This window comes from Curcuma longa, chromosome 13, assembly GCF_044706935.1.
Source record: "Curcuma longa cultivar G26 ecotype Majalengka, Jawa Barat chromosome 13, ITB_CL_G26_1.1, whole genome shotgun sequence".
Lineage (NCBI taxonomy): Eukaryota > Viridiplantae > Streptophyta > Magnoliopsida > Zingiberales > Zingiberaceae > Curcuma > Curcuma longa.
In genome coordinates, this window is record NC_133873.1 from 8935366 (window position 1) to 8960695 (window position 25330).

Genomic DNA, 25330 nt, shown 5'->3' on the forward strand with positions numbered 1-25330 from the left:
TCTCCTATTTTCATGTACCCGGGTGGTTGTTCGATATAAACTTCTTCTTCAAGCACACCATTCAAGAATGCCGACTTGACATCCATTTGTAATATCGGCCATTTGCATTGAGCCGCTTGTGAAATGAGCAATCTGATTGTCTCCATTCTTGCAACGGGAGCAAACACCTCCTCATAGTCGATTCCTGCCTTTTGCTTGTATCCCTTTGCTACAAGTCTCGCCTTGTATCGTTCTATCTCCCCTTGAGCATTCATCTTTCTCTTAAACACCCATTTGACACCAATGGGCTGAGTTCCTTTCGGTAATTCTGCTAACTCCCATGTGTTGTTGCGATTTATTGCTTTAATCTCTTCGTCCATGGCAGCTTGCCATTTCTTGTCTCGCACTGCCTGTTCAAAACTTATATTCTCAGAATCCACCAAAAGACATATAAGGTGTACCTCATTTGTCGAATCATACAGATCTTGTAAACTTCGCATTTTGGGCTGTCGTGGTTCATCTTCATTATCAATAGTTTCAGAATTTTCTGGTATGGCTGTTGGTATAGCAGTTGATGATTCTCCAACTTCGATGATACCCTCTGTTTCTTTATTCCAATCCCATTCATCTGCTTCATGAACTCGTACATCACGGCTCACTAGAATCTTCTTGCTTATCGGGTCGAATAGCTTGTATCCTTTTGTTTTCTCATCATACCCAATAAAAATATATCTCTTGCTTTTGTCTTCAAGCTTTGTTCTTCGCTGATCCGGCACGTGTGCGTAGGCCAAACTGCCGAATACTTTGAGATGAGAAACTGTTGGTTTTTGTCCGCTCCATGTCTCTTGTGGTGTTTGATCATACAACTTTGCATGTGGGCACCGATTTTGAATATAGACAGCGCATTGCACGGCTTCCGCCCAAAATTCCTTTGGCATTTTCTTGCTCTTGAGCATTGACCGAACCATGTCGAGAATGGTCCTATTCTTCCTCTCGGCCACCCCGTTTTGTTGTGGAGAGTACGGTGCGGTTAGAAATCGCCTTATGCCTTGCTCCTCACAATACTCCATGAAAGCCGTTGAAGTGTACTCGCCACCTCTATCGGATCGTACAGATTTGATGTGTCTACCGGTTGCCTTTTCCACCAGCACTTTGAATTTTTTGAACACCTCAAACGCCTCGGATTTTTCTTTCAGAAAATAAACCCAAGTTTTTCGTGAGAAATCATCAATAAAAGAAATGAAATACCTTTTGCCGCTGAAAGATTCAGGGGTGATTGGTCCACATATGTCGGAATGAATCAACTCGAGAGGTTGCTTAGCCCGATATTCTGCCTTCTTTTGAAATGGCATTCTCGCATGCTTTCCAAGCACACATTCTTCACAAAATTTTCCCTCGTATTGCATGTCTGGTAGTCCGTGCACCATGTTCTTCTTTGCCAACTTGTTTAGGCCTTCATGATGTAGGTGACCAAAACGGAGATGCCATAGTGACGCCTTGTCTTCTATGTTGACTTGCAAACATCTTTCTCGTACACTTCTCAAATTCAGTTTGTACATCCGATTTCTCCCCATTTCAACTTGAGCGACTAAACGCCCTTGCTTGTCTTTCAATAGTAATATCCGGTCTTTCATAAAAACCGAATAACCTTTCTCCATAAGTTGCCCCATACTTAAAATGTTGCTCTTGAGGTCTGGTACGTAATACACATCTTGGATTGACCCAACTCAGTTCTGCCTTTTAGTTTCAGTTTCAGATATCAGTTTTGTTCCCATCTACCGGACCACCATATTGGAATAAAGAGAAGAGTGCATGTTCATTGTTTGACTTGGCACAATATTCAGCAATGCAGTTTTCTGCAGGATGAGATTTTAATGGCACTTGTCTATTGGAAAATGACCATTCAAAGAGCTAGTGCTGCTATCACCCTCATTAGGGCATGAAAAACAATTATCTGAACTAGAAAAGCTCCTTACTAGTAAATCTTCTTTCTTTATTAAGAGCCCAAGTTTATCCTGACAATCAATACCAGCGACAGATCTGTTTCTTCGTGTGCTGACCCAAATTCTTTAGAAACTTTTAGCTGCTTCTGCATCTGAGAGCACACTTCATCTTCCTATCCGAAGTTGACTCAATGAATTTTCTTGCTGCAGAAATTGTTTCACCAAAAACATTATCAATTATTTGTGTCCAGTTTCTCATAAACATCATAAAGTTGTAATCAAGATAAACCATCTTTTTGTAAATAATAAATCGTACCTTGGCCTTTGACCTCAACCTTCGAGCCATCTCCAAATGATACAGATACAGCTTCAACCTTTCGCATCTCTTTGAAATAATGCTCATGCCCGCACATATGGTTGCTTGCAGCCGTGTCGAGGTACCACTCTGTGTTGTTGTCGGTGTTGACTTTGTCATATGCCATTAAGAGAAAACCTTCTTTCACTTCATCTTCCATGGCTAGGTTGGTTGTCTCTTCCACCTTTTCCTCGACTCGACATTCTTTTGCAAAATGCCCCACCTTTCCACAATTGTAACATTTATCAGAATTGCAATCCTTCGCATAGTGACCATATTTGCCACACTTGTAGCACTCGATGTTGGAATAATTTGACCGACCGCCTCTCCCACGACCGCGTCCTCTTCCACGCCAGTTCTGTTGGTTTGATTGCCCCTTCTCCTCATGATATCTTTCTTGGCCGCGGCTTCTCCCACCGCGACTATTTCCTCGATCACCACGGCCACGCCATTTACCTCGAAAGTTTTGAGAATGGAATATCTTCTCGCCATTGATCGATGCTTTGGTTTGAAGTGCCTGCTCAAGTGTCTCCTCCTTCTTCTTCTTCTTCCGGTATTCATGTGCCATTAGGGAACCAGCAAGCTCATCGATCGTGAACTTTGCTAGATCCTTTGACTCTTCTATGGCACATACCACATTCTCGAAACTGTCGGTTAACGACCTCAGAATTTTCTCCACGACCCGCGCATCGGACAACTTTTCTCCGTCTCGGTTGAGTTGATTCACCACAGTTTGAACACGTGTGATGTAATCGGACACACCTTCCGACTCCTTCATCTTCATGCCTTCCAACTCGTTGCGAAGAGTTTGAAGGCGAACTTGTTTAACTCGGTCGGCTCCTTTGTACACAGTCTCCAAGATGTCCCACGCTTCTTTTGAAGTTGTTGCATTCGCAATCTTCTCAAAGCCCGACTCATTAACAGCTCGGAACAGCATGTACAATGCTGTCTTATCTTTTGATCGCGTTTCTTTCAACGCCTTATTTTGAGCCGCCGAATATCCTGCGGTAGATTCTGGTTCTTCGAAACCTTCTTGAGCCACCTCCCAACAATCCACCGAACCAAGAAGAGCTTTCATTTGGATGCTCCAATTCTCGTAGTTCACCTTCGTTAACTGGGGCAACGGCACATTATTGATTATACTCCCCATCGGCTCTGATACCAATTTGTAGAAAGATAATTGGATGATTACAAACTATATGTGGACTTGTGGAGAAAAGTTTAGAAAACTTGTGGAGAAAAATTTAGAAGAGAGGCTTTTCTTCTTCGATTCTATATCTCCTTACAAGCAATACAATGACTTATTTATAGGATGTAGTCTATCCTTTTAAAACTGAAATAAACTTAACTATAGGCAATTAAAAACCATTATCTAAGAGTAATTGCTGACTCTTGACGTTTCATATTCCTAAAACTGCTGAAATAACTAAAGAAAATGGACATTTAATGTTTATTCAACGTGATTTTCTCCTTGCCGTCACACAAGGCTGATTCCAGCTCAGAAACCTCACAGAAATGTCACGTAGCTCTGCTCAACATTTGCTAGATCGATTCCAATAGAATGCACTGCGAGAAACCCTCTCCCGAACACAAAACAGAATCTCTCCAGCTGAAATCTACAAATTTGAAAGCTTCACGCCGATCTCTCAATCCAAGATCTGATTGCTTGCGAATTAGGCTCAGGAACCCTCAAGAGTCTTCGGTGAACCCCTCCAAATACTCCAGATAGCTCCGATTAATTTGGATCAGAAAATCAAGCAAGAAATCGCTGCGGCAGCAAATCCTTTGGAGAAACCCTCACCAGTTGATTTTGATTGCAATTTGTAGCCAAACACCACGTGATCGTACTCTGAGATCCGAAAACCAAATTGAAATGGAAGAAATTGAGGTTGGCCATGCGAGAACGAAGAAAGACGCCAAAAAAATGAAGAAGAAAGATGGGAAAATTGCGTTGGTGAAGTTTGGGTCAATTGATTGGAGTCTCCCTATTGGTTGGCTAACCCGACTTGGTTAGACTCGATCTTGCATCAATTTTGAGTCCTGCAAAAAGTCAAATTCAATTAATAAGTAATTGGACATCAAATCACGAAATTACAATTGAGCTCCAAATGACCCTAATGTGATAAACACAATAAAAATATATACGTTAAACATATAATTTCACAAAAGAAGCCCAACATGAATCCATAATTTTGCATCAAATTCTAACTTATCAGGCGCCCAGAATGGATCCGAGCGCTTGGAATGGTTAACCTTGTGTTGACCATTTTCTTCTTCCATTCTGTCTTGGTCGCCTTGTGTAGTCTTCCTTTCAGCTTCTCGTCCCTCAGATGCATTAAGCCCTCTGGCTTAGACCCGTGTGTCTTTCTCGCTCTACTAGAGTAGTCTTTCGCAGCTCCTCGTACCTCGGATGCATTGAGCCCGTCGATTCCTTTCCTGTGTCATCATTCTCACTCGCTTGCGTGTTCTACCAAGGTTCGCCGTCTAGAATGTGTGTGTTCTCCTAAATTCCTATACACTTAAACACACGCATTAAATATAACTCTGACATAATTTCAGACTTATTTGACCACATATCAAAATCCACTAAGGTACTAACAATCTTTCCCTTTTTAATATTGGTCAAACTAAGTTTAAAATTAGAATAAATGAATAAATAAAAATAAAACAAGTAAAATGTAGCAAGTAAGTTAAGTATTAAATATTCTAACTCTCTTGTATTTATGTTTAATTTTTTATTTCTCCTTTTGACAACAATAAAGAAAATTGAGATTTTTTTAAAAAAATGATACTAATTATTCGGATCATAAAAAGTTTTAAACTTTTTATTAGATATAGAGAACAATATCTTTAATCATAAAAATTTAATTTTCATTAAAATTCTTTTTAATTTTTTTAATTTGAAAAAACATGATTTTTTGTTGATAATTATTGAAAAATATATAATTGTTCAAAAATTTTAAAATTTTATATGCTGTCAGAGAACATATCATATTTTCATAAAAAATAATTTTTTTGAAAATTTCATATAGAATATTTTGAAGAATTATTTTTGCATATCAAGGCAACCATAAAGATAAGGAAAGGAAAAAATTTCTTGGTTGACTATCCTATAAACATTTTAGGTAGTTAAAATTGATTTTGAAATTCAAAATAATTTTAAACCTATTGAATTTATCAAATATTTTCCTATAATGAATAATTTTGGTATATTTCTAATTTGACCCTTAAAATTTTTAAATTTTTTAAAGGAATCTGCTTAGTCCCTTAGTTTTAAATTTTCAGTTGTTACTTTTTTATATTCTTCCTTAGGGCATGTATTAGAAAATTTATTTTCTAGCTCAAGATTCATGCATTTTAATTCATATTTCTTCCTAACTTTACATAATGACCTAGATAATATTTTAATTACGTTGTAAAATTGATTGGAAGGCAGATTACGTACCTCACTTACCGTTTCGGATTACGTACCTAGATAATATTTTAATTAAGTTTTCTGACTCTTTTTGATGTGCTGCCATCAATGCAAGCCCTGCTATTTGTTCGAACTTCGAATCTTCTGAGGAGTCATCCCAAGTTGCTTTTAAATTTTATGTTTGGGCATCATCTTTTCTTTCCCCTTTTCTTTGGTTATCTTCTTGAGTTTGGGGTAGTTATCCTTGATGTGACCTTCTTCATCACTATTGAAGCATCTTATTTTTCTTTTCTCCTTTCTTTGTAATCTTGAGGCATGTTTCTTATTAAACTTGTTATATGTAAAGATTTTCTTCATTTTTTCTTACCAGGTATGCTTCTTCATCCATCTCTAAGGATGTGTCTGAATCTAAGTCGCCCTTTTTAGCTTGCAGAGCGATGTTGTTGTTTGATTGTTCTATGTCTTTAAATCTTACACATTGAGATTCATGTAATTCCAAAGTCGAAAATAATTCTTCTAATGTACTTACCTCCAAGTTCTTAGAGATGTAATACGAGTCTATTATTTATGTCCACTCTTGGGTTCTTGGAAATGCACTCAATGCATATATGAGAGTGTCTCTATTTGTAACTATCTTTCCAAGATTATTGAGACCGATGATTATTTCTTTAAGCTTCACATGTAGTTGCGCCATTGTTTCTCCCTTCTCTAGTCGGAGATGAGTTAGTCGATTGCTCAGCAAGTCTCTACTAGCTAGTTTTATTTCTAAGGTCCCCTTGTGAGGTTCTAAGAACTTTTCCCAGAGGTCTTTGGCCGAGTCATAGTGGCTTATCCGATTAAATTCCTATATAGGTAACACATTAAGAAGATAGAACTCTGCCCTACCATTAGCTGTGAACTTCTCTCGTTGCTTTTTGGTCCATCATTGTTCATTAGTTTCTTCTCCATCCTCGTTCATGGGCATTTTGAAATCATGTTTAATACAAATCATTATTTCAAAATCTATTTTAAAAAATACCTTCATTTTCTTTTTTCGGATTGTGAATTCGCCCTTGAACTTCGGTCGGTGGATGTTTGATCCGGTCATTCATCTTGATCTAGTTGCTGAGTTGGTGATTAATCCTTCTGAGTGATCCGACTCTAATATCAATTGTTGCTGCAGTGGAAGTTGTTTGTGGATCACTAGAGGGGATGGGTGAATAGCGACTTACAGAAATAACACCGATTTCTCTTGCTAACATTTTAACAAGGACACACACTAATTAAAATATAAATATAGCATGAAAGAAATTATGAGGCACAAATTTACTTGGTCACAACCCTCGGGTTGTTAGTCCAAGAACTATGAAAGCTCCACTAAAAATCTCCTTATTGAAAACTATCTGGAGGTGGAGAAATCTCATACAACAGTTGAGCGTAAAATAATCAAAATAGACATAAACAAAAATATAAATCAAGTGTGTTGTATTTTTCTTCTTCGAGCTTCAGTCTATTTATAGCCTTCACCTCTATCTGATCGTTATGCTAACATGGTAGTTCCAGGCGCCTGAAAGCCTTCCGAGTGTTTGGATTCATCAAACCCAATCCACTCTGGCAATGGTCCGCTAACGGCTCTGGATGACTTCTTGCAATCTCGGCACCTGGAAGCAATCCGGACGCTTGTATTCTACTGACGTGGACTCTATTCGGATCTGTCTTGACAATGATCCCGTCGAGATGGATTGGGTATCCGAGTGCTTGAAATGGATCTAGGTGCCTAGAATAGTTCCAGGCACCTGAAATGATCAACCTTGTGTTGACCATTTTTCTCCTCCGTTCTGCCTTGGTCGCATTGCGTAGTCTTCCATCAGGCTTCTCATCCTTCGTATGCATTAAACCCTTTTGGCTCGCACCTGTACATCTTTCTCGCTCCACCAGAGTACTCTTCCGTAGCTCCTGGTATCTTAGATGCATCGATCCCGTCATCTTTTTTTCGGTGTCATCCTTCTCACTTGCTTACATCTTCTACTAAGGTTCGCCATCTGGAATACATGTGTTCTTCTAAGTTCTTGTACACTTACACACACACATTAAAAATAACTCTAACTTAATTTCAAACTTATTTGACCATATATCAAAATTCCAATGGGGTACTAAAGAGGCATCGTGACAAGAGCCTCCCTGAAAAATTAGTCATTTTAGTAAGGTTGCCTTGAAAGTAGATGTTACGTTTAGATAGACATACTAGTATTATTTCAAAAGAAGACATCGGGTACCTCAAAATAGACTACTTTCATACATACAATACTGAGGTAAAAGAGTAAATTATAATTAGGGTGTCAATGATCATTATGGCGAAATTAGAGTCTAGAATTGCTTCCCTAAATCGGGTTCTCCCCAATTCTTCTTGTTTTCTTAATTCGTTCTCTTTCTCACATGATTTTCTCAATCTCGATTAATTTAGATTGTCTGCTTCGCAATTTAGATTAGTACTCAATTTGACAGTCTTAGTGGATGATATTTTATTACTTGACGATAACTGTACACTTACGAAATTCACACATCATGTATGCATATAAGAATGTAAGAGATCATATCAAGCAAGGTGATAAAGTAGTTCAAATCCGATTTCCTCTGCATGTCCATATCACTTGATAACTACATGAGTTTCTATAAATGCATGGACTCATTTCATCAAAGACTACACATTATGTGAGACTATTATGTTAGGGCAGTAAATGAATCAAACATTCGTGAGTAAGTTTGGTGTTCAACTTGGTAAGAATTTTTTTTATATTGGTTTAATACATAGAAAGTCAATTAAATGAACAAGGTTGAACAACTCAATAAATTAAATAAATAAGCTTGAACATATATGTGTTCAACTCGTTAATATTCATGAACAGAGATTGTGAACTGTTGGTGCAATCTTACCCCAAGTGAATTGAATTTTAATGTTTGGCTAAAATGAGTTTAAGTTAGGCAATGTTGGTGATCTAACGTGTGTGGTGTGAATTGAGTTCACAGGAAAGTCCAGGTTGGAAGACTTGGCAATGGTGAAGTCCCGGAGGCGCGGCCTCTTGGCAAATGGTGAAGTCCTGGAGGCGCGGCCTCTTGGCAAATGGTGAAGTCCCGGAGGTGCGACCTCTTAGCAAAGGGAGACTTAGCATAACGAAGCTGAGGGAAACGTCTCAAGCAAGTGCAAGGAAGGGCACGAGGCTTGTGGAAGACATTTGAAGGCTTGCGTCAAGGCTAAAGGCTAAAAAAGAAGATGAAAGGGGAGTTTCAGCTTGATCAGTCGACTGCTCCAGTCGACTGGTACTGTTTATCAGTCGACTGATAGACGACCGTCGAGCTGACAGCTAGAGAATTAAATGCGAATTAACTAGCCATTGAAGCCCACCAGTCGACTGACCCTTGGGGCAGTCGACTGACATCACGAAAAATATAAAAAGACAGATTCAAGATTGAAGACAGTGTGGTTTTTATTCTATCATCTCTGTAAGATCTTCAAGTGTTGTCTTTCATATTCTTCTTCCTCCATACTTCACTATTCATTTATGTAAGAGGAAAAGAGATTGTTTGTAAGGGTTTCTCCGCCTTCAAAACGTGCTTTGAAAAGGAGGGATTTTCATAGTGGAAAGGTGCTCGGTGTGTGTGGATCCTTGGATTAGTCACCTCGTAGAGGTGGATACCAAGTAAATCAATGGATTAGCGATTGTGATATTTTCTTTGCTTTTATTTTTGCTTCCGCTAACGATTTCACAGGAAAGTTCAGAAAAATCACTATTCACCCCTCTCTAATGAACGCATCGGTCCCAACATGAACTCTTCATGAATAATATTTACAAATAAAATTTGTGAATCATGTTCATCAATAAAACTCTGAGCAACATGGTAAATAAATAAAGAAAAATTTTAAAATGGACAAACAAGTTTATATTATTAAGCTCAATAACCAATTAAACAAGCTTAAAACTTGATGCAGCTTGGGTAAACTCGGTTGGGTCATCACCTCCCATCTCAGTCCCGTATACTGGCCAATGCCCTCTAAATCACCGGACCTCACCAAGCCCCGACCTCTACTACCTACACAATCACAATAGTTCCCAGACTATAAAGAATCCACGCAAAGTTGGTTCTCTCTGGCCCCAACCATTGACATCCCCTGATGCGAAATCGATCATAGTGAGGTAGCTTATGCAAAGGATGACACCTGGTTAACAGCTCGATAGTGCTAGAGGTACGACACAATGACTATCCCCTTTAATGCGCTACCCCGCGTGTGCGGTCGGCGCTTCACTCGTGCAATCGCCTAAGTGGCTCGCTTAGAGCTCGCGTGGCAGCCTACATGGACCTTCCATCTCCATGGCTATATAAGGCTTAGTGAAGGCAAGCGAATGTATGATTTTCTTCTCTCAAGCAGAGGCTATTATTCTCCCTCATCATTGCTTTCTCTCATTCTCTCGTGCACATGTGAACTCCTTTCTTCCAGCCTGGAGCTTACTTAATTGTTGAAGGGGCCACGCTAGCAACACCAACCCCCACTAACACGCTTTGATTTGTAGGCATCTGAGTTTCGACTAGTGGATGGCGAGCTTCGTTGTAGTTCCAAGGAGAAAGGGAGAGGCGCAACCCGAACGCGAGGAAGGACACCATCAAATTAGCATCGTCTGTGAGAACCTAATATGAAAAATTACGGTGGTTAGTATGAGGAGAATAATGGTGGAACATCAATATGAGGAATTAGCTAAACAACATTGGCCCTCAATGTCGACAATCATCGAAAAAACTGAGGGTCGAATATCGCGGGAATAACTCTCCCACATTGTTGCTACTATCGTAGAAGAAACCCTGTGGCAAGGCCGAGCCCCCATATCACTGAAGAAGAGGAGGTTGCATCCTGGGTCGAGGTGCCAATGATTAAAGCTCGTAGCTCAAAGCTCAAAAGGATCCACCTCAACCTATCGTGCAAACAAGCAATAAGTAAGTCCCACATTGGTTGGGTCTACTTGCAAAAAGAGCAACCACGTGGCAAATATCATTTTCAAATTGTATCTTGAAGGAAGAACTATCTAGGCATTTCCATCTGACCCACATCAATGAATATAACGTCACAATTAACCCAGAGGATCACCTATGTCATTTTGAAAATGGAGCCTTGCTGCATCAGTATTCGAAGGGAGTCAAATGTTGAGTCTTCTTCATCATGTTACTCGGGCCAGTGCACAATGGTTCAACACGTTGCAACCCATGTCTATATAGTCTTTCGATGACTTTGTCATTCTATTTCTACACCATTTTCCCAATTCCAAGAGGTATCCTCCAACTCTTAGCTTATTTAATTCCAAATAGAGGTCACAGGAATCAGTGTCAGAGATACCCTCGGCAGTCTCAAGATTCTTTCAAGGGCTTATTCCATGAGTCTATGACAAGCTTCTCGCCCAAGTCAAGAAATACATTAACATGGAGGAGGCTCAAAGGGCTCAACAGGAGTTAAGAGGAGCTCGATTGGTTAAGGTCGTGAAGCACTGTCTGGAACCATGACTCCCTCAATGACCTTCTTAGCCTCACTACCAACCATATCTCGCTCCTCTACGGGTATCCAAAGAAAGAGTTATATAAATTTGTGAAGAGCATCAACTCTTAAGGAGGTTATTGGATTCTGAGTGGGGCCCTTGACAACCACAGGCTCCTACTTATTGTACCTTCTACCATGAGTATGGGCACAACACCAATGATTGCCACAGACTAGTTAGTGAGCTGGAGAGAGTCATGGGTCTCCATCCTCAAGTGAGGATCCTGCTTACAACTCCTCTTATCAACAACGACTGCCTCAGCAAAATCCCCCAAGGCTTGGTCGCCCAAGTACACCAAGGTTGGCTCCACCTCGACAGAACAACCTCATAGCCGAACAATAATATATAGAGAGCACCAGCACAAGACAATTCACTTGTCCAGGGGTCATTAGCATGATCTCAAGAGAATCTACAAATGATGACTCCAACCGTTCTAAGAAGAGGCACTTCCACGTCAAGTGCATGACCATCACCGCACTTGGAGCTAAATCCAGACCTATCCTAGGATTTATTAGTTTTCGATATGTGTATTTTAATATTTTATATTTCTCTAAACATGCAGTGGAATTGTAATAAATATTTTATTACTATCTACACATAAAATCCACACGAGGACACGCATACAAACATAATCATAGATAACAAGAATAAATAATTTATACCTTTTGGATGACGCGAAACGGAAACGCCATCAACTAGCAACCTTGAGAAAGGTTGCCTTTACTTGTATCTACGCCGAGATCTCCTTGAGATGACTTCTCTAAGTCACGTGTCGTGTCTCCATTTTGATACTAGTCGAAGGAGGGAGATAAGCGATCCGAGAGAGAACCTACAGTCCGATTCTATATCTAGTGACTCAAAATAACCCGATGATACGAATTGGATTGAATGGAGGTGATCACACCACCGTTCAAAGGTTGAATAGTTCACTATCAAGAAGGGACAGTGAACCTAATGGCGTGGAAGTTCCGACAATAATAATTGCCCACCGGAACAATAGCCCAAAAGGGAAGGAAGAAGGGATATCTTACGATGGCTTCTCCTCTTGTTCCTTGCTTTCACCGCTGATTATAGCTTTCTTTGGCTCGGGGAAAAGCTGGCCTTGGGAGGGTACTGATCTATGGAAAGATCCTTGGGCAGAGTTAAGCTTGGATAGCCTTCTGTGGCCTGCGACAACAAGAACCACCAAGAGGAGGAGGCAGCTCAAAGAGGAGGAGGTTGGGCAGTAATTGGAGAAGAGAAGTTGTGTTGGCTGATTTAAAACCTAACAATAGATTTTTAATCCACTAAATAATTCTTCTTTAGAGATGTATTTATAGATCTCTAACGGGTTTGATTCGCTAATCAAAAACTCATATTCATTAGCTCAAATTTCAAACTGATAGCCTTAAGTTTGGTTCACAATCTAATTGAATTGGTTCAAAATCAAACCACCTTTAATTAAAATCAAACTAATTTAGTTTATAATTAAATCAAAGAGGGCCCACTTTGTGTCTTACCGTTGCCTAGTTCCCAACCTAGACTTTTGTTGTCTAGCCCTACTAGGTCTTAACCATTCCCTTCCCAACTAGGACTTTGTCTCTTTTCAAGTTATCTGCACTACAAACTTGACAAAACCATTAGATCATAAATAGATTAATTTTAAACTTAACCATAGATCAAAATATAGGTTTGATGTGGTACTCGCAACACCAACAATCTTCCCTTTTTGATGTGTGAAAATATAGTTTAAAGTTAGTTTAAAAATCATAAAGTTTGAAAGATATTATGCATTTGATGTATGATAAAGATTAGAAATCTAGATGCAATCATACATCAATGCATTAATTGAATTTCTAAAACTCCCCCTCAATAAAAGAATATTATGAATTTTAGAAAAATTTATATTGGGAAAATTTTCTTAACTTTTTAAAAATTCTTCTTTTCTCTTCCTTTTTTTCATACATCAAAAATAGGAAAGAAAGAGTTTAAGTTAAACATGTTAAGTGACTAAGTAAGTCAAGTAAGATACAAGTACTTTCTAAGTTTGAAAAGTAGGTAACTTTTAAACTTTAAAAGTTTAAGTCAAGTACTAGCTTTAAAAATAGGATAAGTAAAGCATAGCAACATAGCTTAAAGCAAGCAAAGTTAGTTAAGCTAGTAAACATGTAAATATAAAAAATAAGCTTTAGAAAACTTTAACTTGAAATGAACAAGCTTTTAGTTATGTCACTACAAGAAAATAAGGCTTCAAAGATAAAAAAAATCTATCTATGAAATCTATTTTTCTGTCTTTAAAGAAAGTTAGAGATAAAATATTTCATCTTAAAAATCCGTTTGTGAAAGATCAATTGTTGATTGTGAGGCGAAAATATTCCATCTCTATATTTAGTAACGGATTAGAAAGCCATTTATAAATCTATTTTTAATTTGATCAAATAAAATTAATTTCAAATATAAATTCTGTCTCTAATTTTATGTTAAATTCATCATTAATCTATCTTGAATAACATATCGAATATAATTTTGATCTATTTATAAATTTATTTATAATTCTATTTATAAATCTATATATAAATTTATTTTTAAGTTTATCACTAAATTTTAGTATATTTTATCCATATTTCTCATCTATATATTATTTTATAAGAAACAATCACATAATTTAAATAAATTAAAATATTTAAAACAACTAATTTCTAATCCCAAAGTATCATATAATTAACATTGAGATAAATAAATATTCATATCATCCAAATAAATTTAACCATTAATTAAACTATAAGTAACTGATAAATTTTTAAATCTCACTACAAGCAATTTAATATTTAATTCATCTATCATGATGCTCATGGGAATCAGACTCTCTTGAATATAAATGATTTGTATATTCCACCTCTTGAATCATTTTAAGAATCATCTTCTTAAGATTTTCTTCTCTTTGTCTACCTTCCTTGATAAACTTTTCTTCCCTTTGCCTATTTTTCTATGATAATGAGTTTCATTTTCTTTTTGTTTTCAATAATTTCTTCCTCTGCCCTCTTGCTAGTAGTACGCATGTTTTCAATTTCTTGTGATAATTCTTTATTCTTCTCATTAGAGCACATTTCATTAGAATTTTCATTGTATGATCTTCAAAAATGTTGATTGTATCTAAATTCATATACTCTTTTGTAAAAGGTGGAATCCGCCACCTTAGCGACCTCACACGGTCGGCCCCACGACCATCTGTGAGGAGGTAAATCGAGAAACTGTAGTTGGTCACGACGCAAGAGGGTATTGCCTGGCTTCGCCAGGATTCGAACCCTTGCCCTCTTCTGCAACTCTGCTGCGTCGTAACCAACTCAGCTATCCCTCGGGGGCTAAATTCATACACTCTCCACTTACATGGATTATCCCACCACATTACAGCATAATTTGATATTGAATGAAGGATGAGTAAAGTGATCATCAATTTTTTGTCTCTCTATATCGTTCCTATCTATATCACAATAACTTATATTAGTCTAATAAATATAAAAATAAACAAGTGAGACGTCAATACGATATAATAAAAAATTAACAAATAATTAATTATATTGACGTACACTAACTCGGACCATTTGTTATTCACAAACTCTCCGATACCTTACTTTCTTTTATACATGCCATATCACATTTGGAAAAAGGAAATAAACTACTGAGGAATATAGAAAAAAGAATCTTACTATTATTTTCTTAGCAATTGCATCTCTTTTTTTTGAATCAGTTTGTCATAAAGTATTTTTCCTTCAATAAGAATTGACTCATGTGCATTTGGAAACTATGTCAAACATAGGTCGGACGGAACAAATCTATTTTAAGGAAACTATGTCAAATGCAAGCCTCGGTATCATTCTCTCTCGAATCTGTGCTCTTTAGAGGTGACCCACTCGGATTCGACCGATGCTACCATTCAACATCTACTCAGCAGCTCAACTGACTCGGTACCTCCACCGACTTGACACTCGACTTTCCAACTTGGACTCGGAAGCATTAGCAAGAGCACTCGACATCCCACTTGAGAGCACTTGGCATCCCGACTCAACACTCAGCTTCCCACTCGGGCTCGAAAAGTAATCGGGTCGCTCAGACCTGATGACACTCGACCAATTCGACAGCTCAGGCATTCAGCCAACTTGGCACTTGGCAACTCTACTCAACTTAGTCATGCAAGACAACTCGACCATCCCAGACAGATCATCCTTCCCTGTTTGACATCTTGAGATTTTCAAGTCAAGTCATCTCAACAACAGAAAAGTCTGAATTTTATTTCAGCAAATTTGAAATTTAATAAATTCATTGTAACTCTAACAAGATAGTGGAATATTATCCAACAAGAAGAAATAGGTTTGCCACCGCAGGGGGTCGAATTTGTGCCCTATCGGTGATCCTCAGAAGGCTCATTGGGAAGGTTAGAGGCAGAAGGCGGAGTCATTCTCCCCCATGTTCTCGGAGGAAGAAGTTGGAGGGCTATCTGAGAGAGAAAGAGAGGCGATGAAGAAGTTGAAGAGGCTAATTTGCCAAAACGTGACTTAATTCTAGATGAACTGCGTTGTGGCCCCTTCATCGGACGCTTGAAGCATTTGCTTGAACTGGAGAGAAAGGTTGTTGGAGCCTACTCTTCTGTAAAAGGTGGAATCCGACACCTTAGCGGTCCCACACGATCGGTCCCACGACCATTTGTGAGGAGGTAAATCGAGAAACTACAGTTGATCACGACGCAGGAGGATATTGTCTGACTTTGCCAGGATTCGAACCCTTGTCCTCTTCTGCAACTCTGCTGCGTCGTAACCAACTCAACTATGCCCAGGGAGTTGTTGGTGCCTACTCAGACTCGGGAGCCAAGGGTGGCTTAGATAAAGGAGTGGCCATGTCAATAACGGGGAGGGTTGGTTGTGCTAAGATAATGACAAAAACACGTGTCATTCACGTGCCAGGAAAGAGTGAGTGAGAGAGGGAGAGTAAGGCGCTGTTAAACAACCCAAACACAAGTCCTTTAGGATTTTCCTATCAAATCTTTCCTCAACTCAACTATGGATGGGGGGCAGGTGAGGTACTCATGGCTTCCCGAACAGAACTCCCTGAGCTAAATGCCCAATCCCTCTCAAATTAGTTGCTCAGCGTGACCTTACGGTCGAGTCAAACATTCAACTTGATCGATTGACCACTACGTAGGTACTTAGCTACACATTACATGCTTGTTCTGGTTTCTTTGTGGCTACATGGCTTTTGTGCATGCTTCTATTATTGTAAGACTCCTATATACCACCATCCTCATCACCAAGGGATCAAGCTCCTCTCCCCAATTTGAGCAGGATTAGTATGCTTAAGCCCTTTATGTTCACCATTCTCAAGGTCAAATGATTGAGCTTCTCTCCTTGGTCGAGATGGGATTGGTGTTCTTAAGGCCCTTGTACTCACCATCCTCATGACCGAGAGATCAAGCTCCTCTCCTCAGTTGTGTGGGATTTGTGCGCTTAAGCCCTTTATGTTCACCATCCTCACAGCCGAGGGATCGAGCTCCTCTCCCTTATTGGGGTGACATTGGTGTTGTTAAGGTCCATGTTCTCACCATCCTCACGATTTAGGGATCAAGCTCCTCTTTCTGATCAAGACAGTATTAATGTGCTTATGCTCTTTATATTCATCATCCTCACGGTCGAGTGATAAAGCTTCTCTCCTTGGTCGAGATGGGGTTAGTGTTTTTAAAGCCCTTGCATTCACGATCCCAAGACCAAGGGATTGAGCTCCTTTTTTGGATCGGTATCGAATTGGTGTTCCGACATTATTGACATTCTTAATATTATTTATCCTCATGATCAAGGATCAATTTTTTTCTCCCCGATCAAGATAGAATTGGTCTTTTGACATTCTCAGTATTCTGATCATTGTCTCTCTCTCCGATCCGGATAGAATTAATCTTTTGGCGCTCTTGGAATTCTTATTATCGTCCTCCCCTCGCAGCAGAGATCGATCTATTCGGAGCCCCCGGAGCATAGGTGAGTTGGTTATGACGCAGCAGACTTGCAGAAGAGGGCAAGGGTTCGAATCCTGGTGAAGCCAGGCAATATCCTCCTGCGTCGTAACCAACTGCACTTTCTCCCCTCCTCTCGCAGCAGAGATCGATCTATTCGGGGATGCCCTGGGCTCTAGCCCAGCCCAATTTGTTACGCCTCCCCTCGCAGCAGAGGGTCTTGTACCAGATAGAACGTCGCAAGTGGGGCAAGCACATGACAAGGTGGTCGTTTGCGCCGATAACACTCACGTTGTCTGGAGCTTCTTGCGCCGCTTCGTAGCGGACTCCTCCTCCCCTGATGTGGACGCCAGGGCTGTCGACGAGGACGAGAAAGGAGCCTCGGTGGGGATCCTGATCATGCCATCGACTACGGTCGCAATAGCGGAGGTTGTCCCAACCCAGTGGTGGCGATGATGGTCGGCTCCGCGTGCTAGAGTAGCCACTAGATGGTCTCGCCGTCCGACTTGTGCCCTACCTCGCATGTGAGCTGGATGATCTAGGCGGCGCAGGCGGCCGGCATCCAGATCCGAAAGCCCTCCCTTCCACCTTAATGTGTCGGTCCTTGGCCCTCGCATTACTCCATGGGCATTGGTTTTGGAATGATCAAACGGTGCCCCGATCCTCCGCCATTCCTTCCACTGCGCATGCTCTCTGCGTCGTCCTTCGCCGGAGAATCCATTTCCACCACAGGCCTCCGCCGCCGCCCTTGATCATTCCTTTCTCTCAAGTAGGGTTGTAGAAGAAGCCGAGGAAGTGGGAACCACCGTCCTTTTTATTTCTTGGGACCCAGTAACGTCTCATTCATTTGTCGCTCCGTGTGTAGATGAAATTAATCGGTAAGCGAGAAAGTGGGTATATAAGTGGGTTGGATCGAAAATGTACGCGTTTCGAGCAAGTATGTGAATACACTTCTTAATAAAATATAGGATGATTTTTTTTTGATTTCTTGGCACTCTATATAAACTAGATTTAACTCTGAATATATAAAATTTTTATTATTATAAATAAATTTTATGCATCAAAATATCATAGAACACAACTTCATCCAATAATATAATATAATAGATTTTATTATTATATATAATTTATTATATTTTTAATAATAATATATAATTTATTATATTAAAGTCAAGCCCTCTCTAATTTTAATTTTTGGATCCGTCCCTAGTCCTCACGACTGAGGGATTGAGCTCTTTTCCTTGATCATGGATAAGATTGGTCTTCTAGCATTCTTAGTATTTTTATTATTGTCTTCACGATCGAAGGATCAAGCTCCTCTTCCCGATCAGAATGGGATCGACCTTCTTCAATCCTTATGATTTGATGGTCTCGTTCATCGAAGGGAATCCTCGAGCAAGAGGGTCATTCCACCCTATCACTACCAATGACCTCATACTTATTTAATTAGACTTTAATCGACTTCACTCCTTAGTCTGATTTGAAGGAGGGGCATGTGTTACAACCTAGGTAAACTCGATCACGTCATTGCCCCCATCTTGGTCTTGTACGTTGGTTGGTGCCCTCTAAATCATTGGACCCCACTAAGACTCGGCCTCTTCTACTCGCATGACCACAACGGTTTTAGACTACAAAGAATCCACTCAGAGCGGATTCTCTTCAGCCTTAACCTCTGGCATCCCCTAAAACAAAACTAACCTTAACGAGGCAGCTTACGTGGAGGACGACACCCGGCTAATAGCTCGATAGTGCTAGATATGACCCAACGGTTGTCGCCCATAACACACTACCCCTGCGTGTGCAGTTGGCACTTTACTCATGCGGTCGTCTATGTTGGTGCGGTCGATCCTACAGTCTATGTGGCTTTCTTAGGGCTCACGTGGCAACCTACGTTGACCTTCTATCTCCATAGTTATATAAGGCTGAGTGAAAGTAGGTGAATGTACGATTTTCTTCTTTCAAACAGAGACTATTCTTCTCTCTGATTAGAGACGGATTTACATTAGGCCCGTCCTGGGCTATAGCCCAGCCCAAAAAAAATCATGCATGTTAAATCATTTACTTCAAATTTTACAGCGAACCAAATGTGCCACGGAAAAAATCTTGCATTCATTTACCCCTTATCAAATCATGCATGAGAAAGATCTTGCATTAATTATCCCTACCTCAAGTTGTCAATAAGAGATATATTGTTTAAATTTAACTGAGCATTTTTAATATTATTATTTTTATTATCGTTTCATATTGCAAGTATCTTATGTAATTATTATTATTTTTAATTCAAAACACTTTCATTACTAAAAAAGATTTTTTTCTTTTTTATAATTATAATTTTTTATTATATTAATAGAAAATTTTCTCTTCAGAAATCCTAATATATATATATATATAAATTAATTTTTTGAGATAATTATATATTATAATCCCATTAATTTTAAGTTACATTTATACAATCAATCTCAATTAAATCTATCAAAAATGATTTTCTAATAAATATGAAATATAGGTAAAAAAATATCAACTTGTCTTAACCTAGAGTAGAATATAAAATAATAAGTAAGAAGGATTTAATTAGTCAAATTAATCATAAATATTAAAATAAATAGACCTCAATATGTGTGAAATAGAGTATGTGTCAATGTATTGTATATTGAGAAAAAAATCTTCAACTCATTACAGCGCAATGTCAATGTCAGATAAAATATAGATTATATCCATGAAATTAGAGATTGATCCAAGATAGAGTTGTCTTGGACTCTAATCCAATTCAAAAAAAATTACATAAGTATTTTATAGCCTATAATTTAATTTGACATAAAAAAGAACTAATTATTTGTTTTATTTTGATACTTAATTCACTTTTTTCACACTCAAAGCTCAGCCTAGTTCATCTCTGATTCCTAGATCCGTCCCTGTCTCTCTGATTATTGCTTTCTCTTGTTCTCTTGTGCACATGCAAGCTCTTTTCTTCCAACCTAGAATTGACTTAATCGTAAAAAGAGTCATGCGAGCAATGCCGGACCCCAACTAACACGCTTTGATTCACAGGCCATTGAGTTCCGACTAGTGGAGGACGGGACGAACCAAGCTCAAGCCATGTTTGAACAAAGATCAAACTCATAAAACAAAAACCAAATTAAGTTTGAACAATCATTTCAACGACTTAATTCATTTTAGGCTCACTTTGGTTACCTTATCAAAAAAATTTAAATATCACAAAATTTAACTCAGCTTGACTCATTTACAACCCCAATTATGATTGACTCAAATTTAGAATAAAATATGACTTATCATAAAGGCTAACAACTATGCAATGGTCTTATATAAATTGACCTCACGTCCTCGGGGCCATGGTGTCGCGGTAGGATATCCAGGTTGTCACCTAAGCACCCGCGGTTCGATCTCCAGTTATGGTGTATTTGCAGGAATTTTCCTCCAAATGGAGATCGTAATCAAAGGATGCTGGACATCTGGGTTGGCCGCTGCATGTGCTTCCCGATTTACCCTGGTGGCCGGTGGAAGATCACCCTCAGCGATTGAGTCAATGTGACTAACTGGGATTATCATTTTTTTATATATAAATTGACCTCACTATCATGAATCCAATTATCTAGCAAATTTAAGGTATGCCTTAATAGAACAATGTGCATTTAGTCTGATTTAGGTTTATCTTATCGCTATAAGATAAGTGTTAAATTTATCTTTAGTTGACTACGACGTTACGAAATGTCCAATAACAAACATGAGTACAAATAGATGGTACATTTTAAGATTCAACAGTGTTCTACTAAATAAAACTTTATCCTTTTCTTCTTCTCCACTTCAATTTTTATATCGATTAAGTGTTTGAATATTGACCAAAAGAGTCATGAAAAACCTTGAATAATTAAACAATAATCAACCTAAAATAAGAATTTGGAAAATTAATTATATAATAACAATGATATCATTTTGTCAAGTGAAAAATTAAATAAAGCAACCATCATGACCATGACTATGATCATGACCTCCGTCATAACCAACTATAATTTCTCAATATATTTATCTTCTTATAGATGATCGTGAAATTGATCATATAAAATCGTTGGATGATAAATTCCATCTTTATTGAAATTCCGTCCCCACGGGCTTGCTCACATGGTTAGCGCAGGACAATTGCTACCATGAGGCTTTGAGTTCGATTCCTACGTGAATTAAACGCCCTCCCTTGCGCTAGCCATGATGAAAAAAAGGTCAAAATGATCGTCCATGATTTATTCCCTCTGGACACTTGTGGGCCGGGACCAGGGTGGCGGTTCCACCTTTTTCCACCTTTTGCTACCATAAGATGAGCATATTCCTTTTTTAAGCCTTGAAAATTTTGATTATTTGATGGCAAGCGATAAGATTGCCACTACATGCAAACAATGCAACAGGGCCCACAAAAAACATCAAGATCTTATCTTATCCTTGACTTTATTATTAATCACATATTGTTAATACCCAATCATGTGATCACACACCATAAACATAAGATCCCCAAAGATTGCCTAATCTTATTATTATTATTTTAATAATCTAAATTTTACCAAATTAATCTTAAAGATAGATAATATTCTCTTGATTGGTCTATTAGATAAATTCTGATCATAAGGACAAGCATATCTCTTTTTAATTTTACCAATATTATTAATTTTGTATGACTATTAAAAATATATTTTAAAAATTGATAGCTTTTCTAGAATTTTATCCAATGGAACCAATGATAATAATCAAGGGCACAATAAATTATGGGATGTAAATTGTTATTTTTTAAAAGTGAGGGAGATAGATGAAAATTCAACAAACTAGGTAAGTTTAGTAAAACATGCAATTCTCTCTTTTTTTTAAAACACCCCTTTGAAGTTCTTAAAATCATTGAGGTAACCTTAGAACTTTTAAATGGTTCTAATTATTAATAATTATGCTGAACTTTTATCTCTAGTTTTTCTTCTGAATTTTGAGTTTTTTGATATTTAAACAAAAGAAAATCCCAACTTTATCAACCACTGTAATTACAGAGTGGAAAACCGAAAAATTCTAAAATGAAGGGGCCTTCAAGCAAGAACCACATGCTGGCCCTTTCGCAGTAGATTTTCTCGATCAAGGAAAAAGGGGGAAAAAAGAAGAAAAATAACAAAAAATAAAAGATTTAATTTTTATCAAGAACTCTGAGCGCGTTGGAGATCTGAAAGGGAGAAGCATCTTGGAGATCTAAACGCCTTCTTCTTCGAGTACATTTCGTTTCTCGCATCAATTGGTTTCGAATCAGCCATCAAGGAAGAAGAAGAAGAGCTCGCGATGCTACTTCCGCTCTCTTCTTCTTCTTCTTCTTCTTCTTCTTCTGGTTTTTCTCCTTCCTCCATTAATGGCGGACAAGCAGCCACAAGAGAGGCGCAGGAAGCTCCTCTCCTCATAATCTTGCTGACGGCGAGAATCCTCCGACGCTTGTTCAAGGCGTGCTCGGGCTTTAGAAGGTCCCTCGCGGTGGCGGTGGCCATGGCCGCCTCCGATAGGCTCAGAAACGACTTCGATTTCCCCGAGAAGAAGCTGGAAAGGCCCCTCCTGCAATTTCATTCAGTGTAAGGGGTTGAATTGGATAATGTAAATTTTGGAACCTTTTACAGTTAGATCCAGTCACTTGTTTTTATTACATAATTGAGCACTCGACTTCACAAGTTTAAGGGAGCAAAATGAAATAATATTTTTTTTTCAAAAATTTTGATAGTAAAATATTATATAAATTTAAGATTTGATTAAGATTATGATAAAGAGCAATTAATTTGGTGATTAATGAAATTACTTGATGGGAAGAGATTCTTCTAAGGATTGGAAACAGGCGAGAGGATTCTCCTCCCTATGGCTCTCCACCTCCTCCTCCTCCTCTTCCAATTCGCCGGCGGAGGAGGCGGCGCCGATGGAGGAGCTCTCCGTCGACGTCGACATCTTCTCCTATATATATGTATATATATATTTGCTTCTTTCTTTTTTCACTTCTCCGCCGTCGACGGTGACTCCTGTTATGCCCGGCCGGCGGCGGCGGTAACGGAGGCGGCGAGGTTGGCGTAAAATGGGCGGGTGGGCGGAGAAGGTAGTCTCCGGTGGGCGGCGAGCGGGGCGTGGCTCATCGGCGGGGAGGGGAAGAGGGAAAGAAAGGGAAGGGATAAAGGGAGAGGAGGGAAGAATATATTGAGCGGAGAAGCAAATTTCATTTTGCACCCCGTATGTTTAATAATTCAAAGGTTGAACCCGCACACAGGATTGATTACCATACCGCTTTCCCCTTTTCAGGTCAAAACAGCAGTCAACGAAGTAAGCGAGTTTTTGATTGTTTGAATAAGTCTCTCTACGTTCTGTTGGATGTCGAAGGAGAAGAATCCAATTCGATATTGTTAAAAATAGATAGGAAGTAGAACCGAGTCAATCAGTCACGATCTTATCTTTTTCAAAGGAACTGGAGCTACGTTTCCTTCTAATTTTCATTCAAGAGTTTTTATATGTTTTCATACCCCTTTTATGAGACCTAGTAAAAATGAAAGTAGTCCCCGGGATAATGGTGCAACGGTAGGACATTTGGGTTGTGATTCAAGGACCCGCGGTTCAATCCCCAACTACGACGTATTTGCAAAAGTTTTCTTCCAAATAAGGAACGCAATCAAAGGATATTGGACATCTAAATTGACCACCGTATGCGCTTCCCGATTTACCTTGGTGATTGGTGGGAAACTTCCATGAAACCGGACCGACCACCTTCAGGAATTGAGTTCTTGAAACTGATTGAAATTTATCATTTTTTTTTTAGTAAAAATGAAAGTATTACTAAATCTTCATATAAATATATAAGATAAATATAGGGGGAAAATTCAATGGATCTAATAGGAACTTCTCAAATTTCGTATAACTTACTCATTTCTTTTCATTAATAATTATGTAATGAATTAAATATTATTTGTTCTCTTTTCCGATACATGATCAAAGAGATAAGCGACCCACTTTTTGTTTTTTATACCCAATTCCAATCAATTTAGGAAATGAAAATCATGACACGATTCCAACGAAAAATTTCAACCTAGCCCAATAAAATCAAATCCTAAGTAGCATAGATCAAACATATATACTTTTTTAATCTTCATGCGTCGTCGAAAGAGTCACGTATACTTGGCTGCCAATCAACATTATGCTTGTTATGCTAAAAATATTTAGGTAGCATAATCTTTCAAGGAATGTTTTTTGCGCGGGGAGAGAAGCATTGTTTGTAGCTACAAGAAGGACAAAGCTCACTAACTTCAACAAAAATTTCACTATCATTTATAAGGAAGCAAATAAAAAAACTACAATGGATCATCATGAGGAAGGACATCATTACTTTAACTGTACCGAGATTCGACCCTTAGTAAGTTTGTCCTGTAGTAACTAACTCAACCATACCCCAAGAGCGACAAAGCTCACTATTGGTTATAAATATTTATTATTTTTTATAGACTTTTCCTAGAATAGGTCCTAAACTTTTAACTATAAATAGGACATTATATCTTGTCATTGGAATAAGATTTATTAAATTATCTTGATAACATGGTATCAGAGCATTAGGTTTTGCGGCGCCGACTTTTCTCTTCGCGATTCACCTCAGGTGGACTGGGTTGCCCCGTCGCCTGTTGCGTGTTTCCGGTTTGTCAAAACAGCTTTAAGATCCCAAGTCTTGCTCACCGCCGCCGTCGTCAGGATTTTCCTCCGCCCGCAGTAGATCTTCAGAGAGGAAGAGCAACCCTGACGACATCGTCCCCTGCTCGCGGTCGATCTTCAGAGAGGAAGAGAAACCCCTGCTCCTCGTCACGTGAAGAAGGCCACCCTCTTTGCCCGAGCATCGTGTCGCCTCCTCTCCCTCCACCGCAACGGCTGTCTTCTTCGCCAACCTCAGCCACTATTCTCACCTTCGTTATTAAAGTCCCTCAAGTGGCTTCCCTGTTCGAGGCGCCCCCCCCCCCCCCACCCACCACATGTGAAAGCCTGGTGGGAGAGCTTGGAGTCGCGTCCGACCTTCAAGAAAGTGGCCGCCCAACTCCCTCAGTTCTGATGATCACAAAGCTG

At 38.9% G+C, this 25330-nt stretch overlaps 2 protein-coding genes and 1 pseudogene across 2 annotated transcripts; all 3 read right to left on the reverse strand.

Moving 5' to 3' along the window:
* Positions 1-2058: 2058 nt before the first annotated feature.
* On the reverse strand, positions 2059-3427 carry LOC141844001 (uncharacterized). The gene is made up of 2 exons (XM_074731998.1): positions 2239-3427; positions 2059-2126 (listed from the first exon to the last, which is right to left on the reverse strand). Exons 1-2 carry the CDS (start codon positions 3425-3427, stop codon positions 2059-2061), a joined length of 1257 nt encoding a protein of 418 aa, XP_074588099.1.
* Positions 3428-17417: 13990 nt separating this feature from the next.
* LOC141844003 (transcription factor PCF2-like) lies at positions 17418-17945 on the reverse strand (annotated as a pseudogene).
* A 4272-nt stretch (positions 17946-22217) lies between these two features.
* Positions 22218-23383, reverse strand: LOC141844414 (protein OXIDATIVE STRESS 3 LIKE 2-like). Its single transcript, XM_074732470.1, has 2 exons — positions 23046-23383; positions 22218-22807 (listed from the first exon to the last, which is right to left on the reverse strand). Exons 1-2 carry the CDS (start codon positions 23186-23188, stop codon positions 22405-22407), a joined length of 546 nt encoding a protein of 181 aa, XP_074588571.1. The 5' UTR covers positions 23189-23383; the 3' UTR covers positions 22218-22404.
* Positions 23384-25330: the final 1947 nt, after the last annotated feature.

Excerpts from the sequence above, each read along its gene's own strand:
- LOC141844001 (XM_074731998.1), bottom strand. The coding sequence starts at position 3,427 with ATGGGGAGTATAATCAATAATGTGCCGTTGCCCCAGTTAACGAAGGTG. Across the intron at positions 2,127-2,238 it reads GGTTGAGGTCAAAGGCCAAG|CAAGAAAATTCATTGAGTCA; the intron begins GTACGATTTATT and ends CAATTTCTGCAG.
- LOC141844414 (XM_074732470.1), bottom strand. The coding sequence starts at position 23,188 with ATGTCGACGTCGACGGAGAGCTCCTCCATCGGCGCCGCCTCCTCCGCC. Across the intron at positions 22,808-23,045 it reads GAAGAATCTCTTCCCATCAA|GAGGGGCCTTTCCAGCTTCT; the intron begins GTAATTTCATTA and ends ATGAAATTGCAG.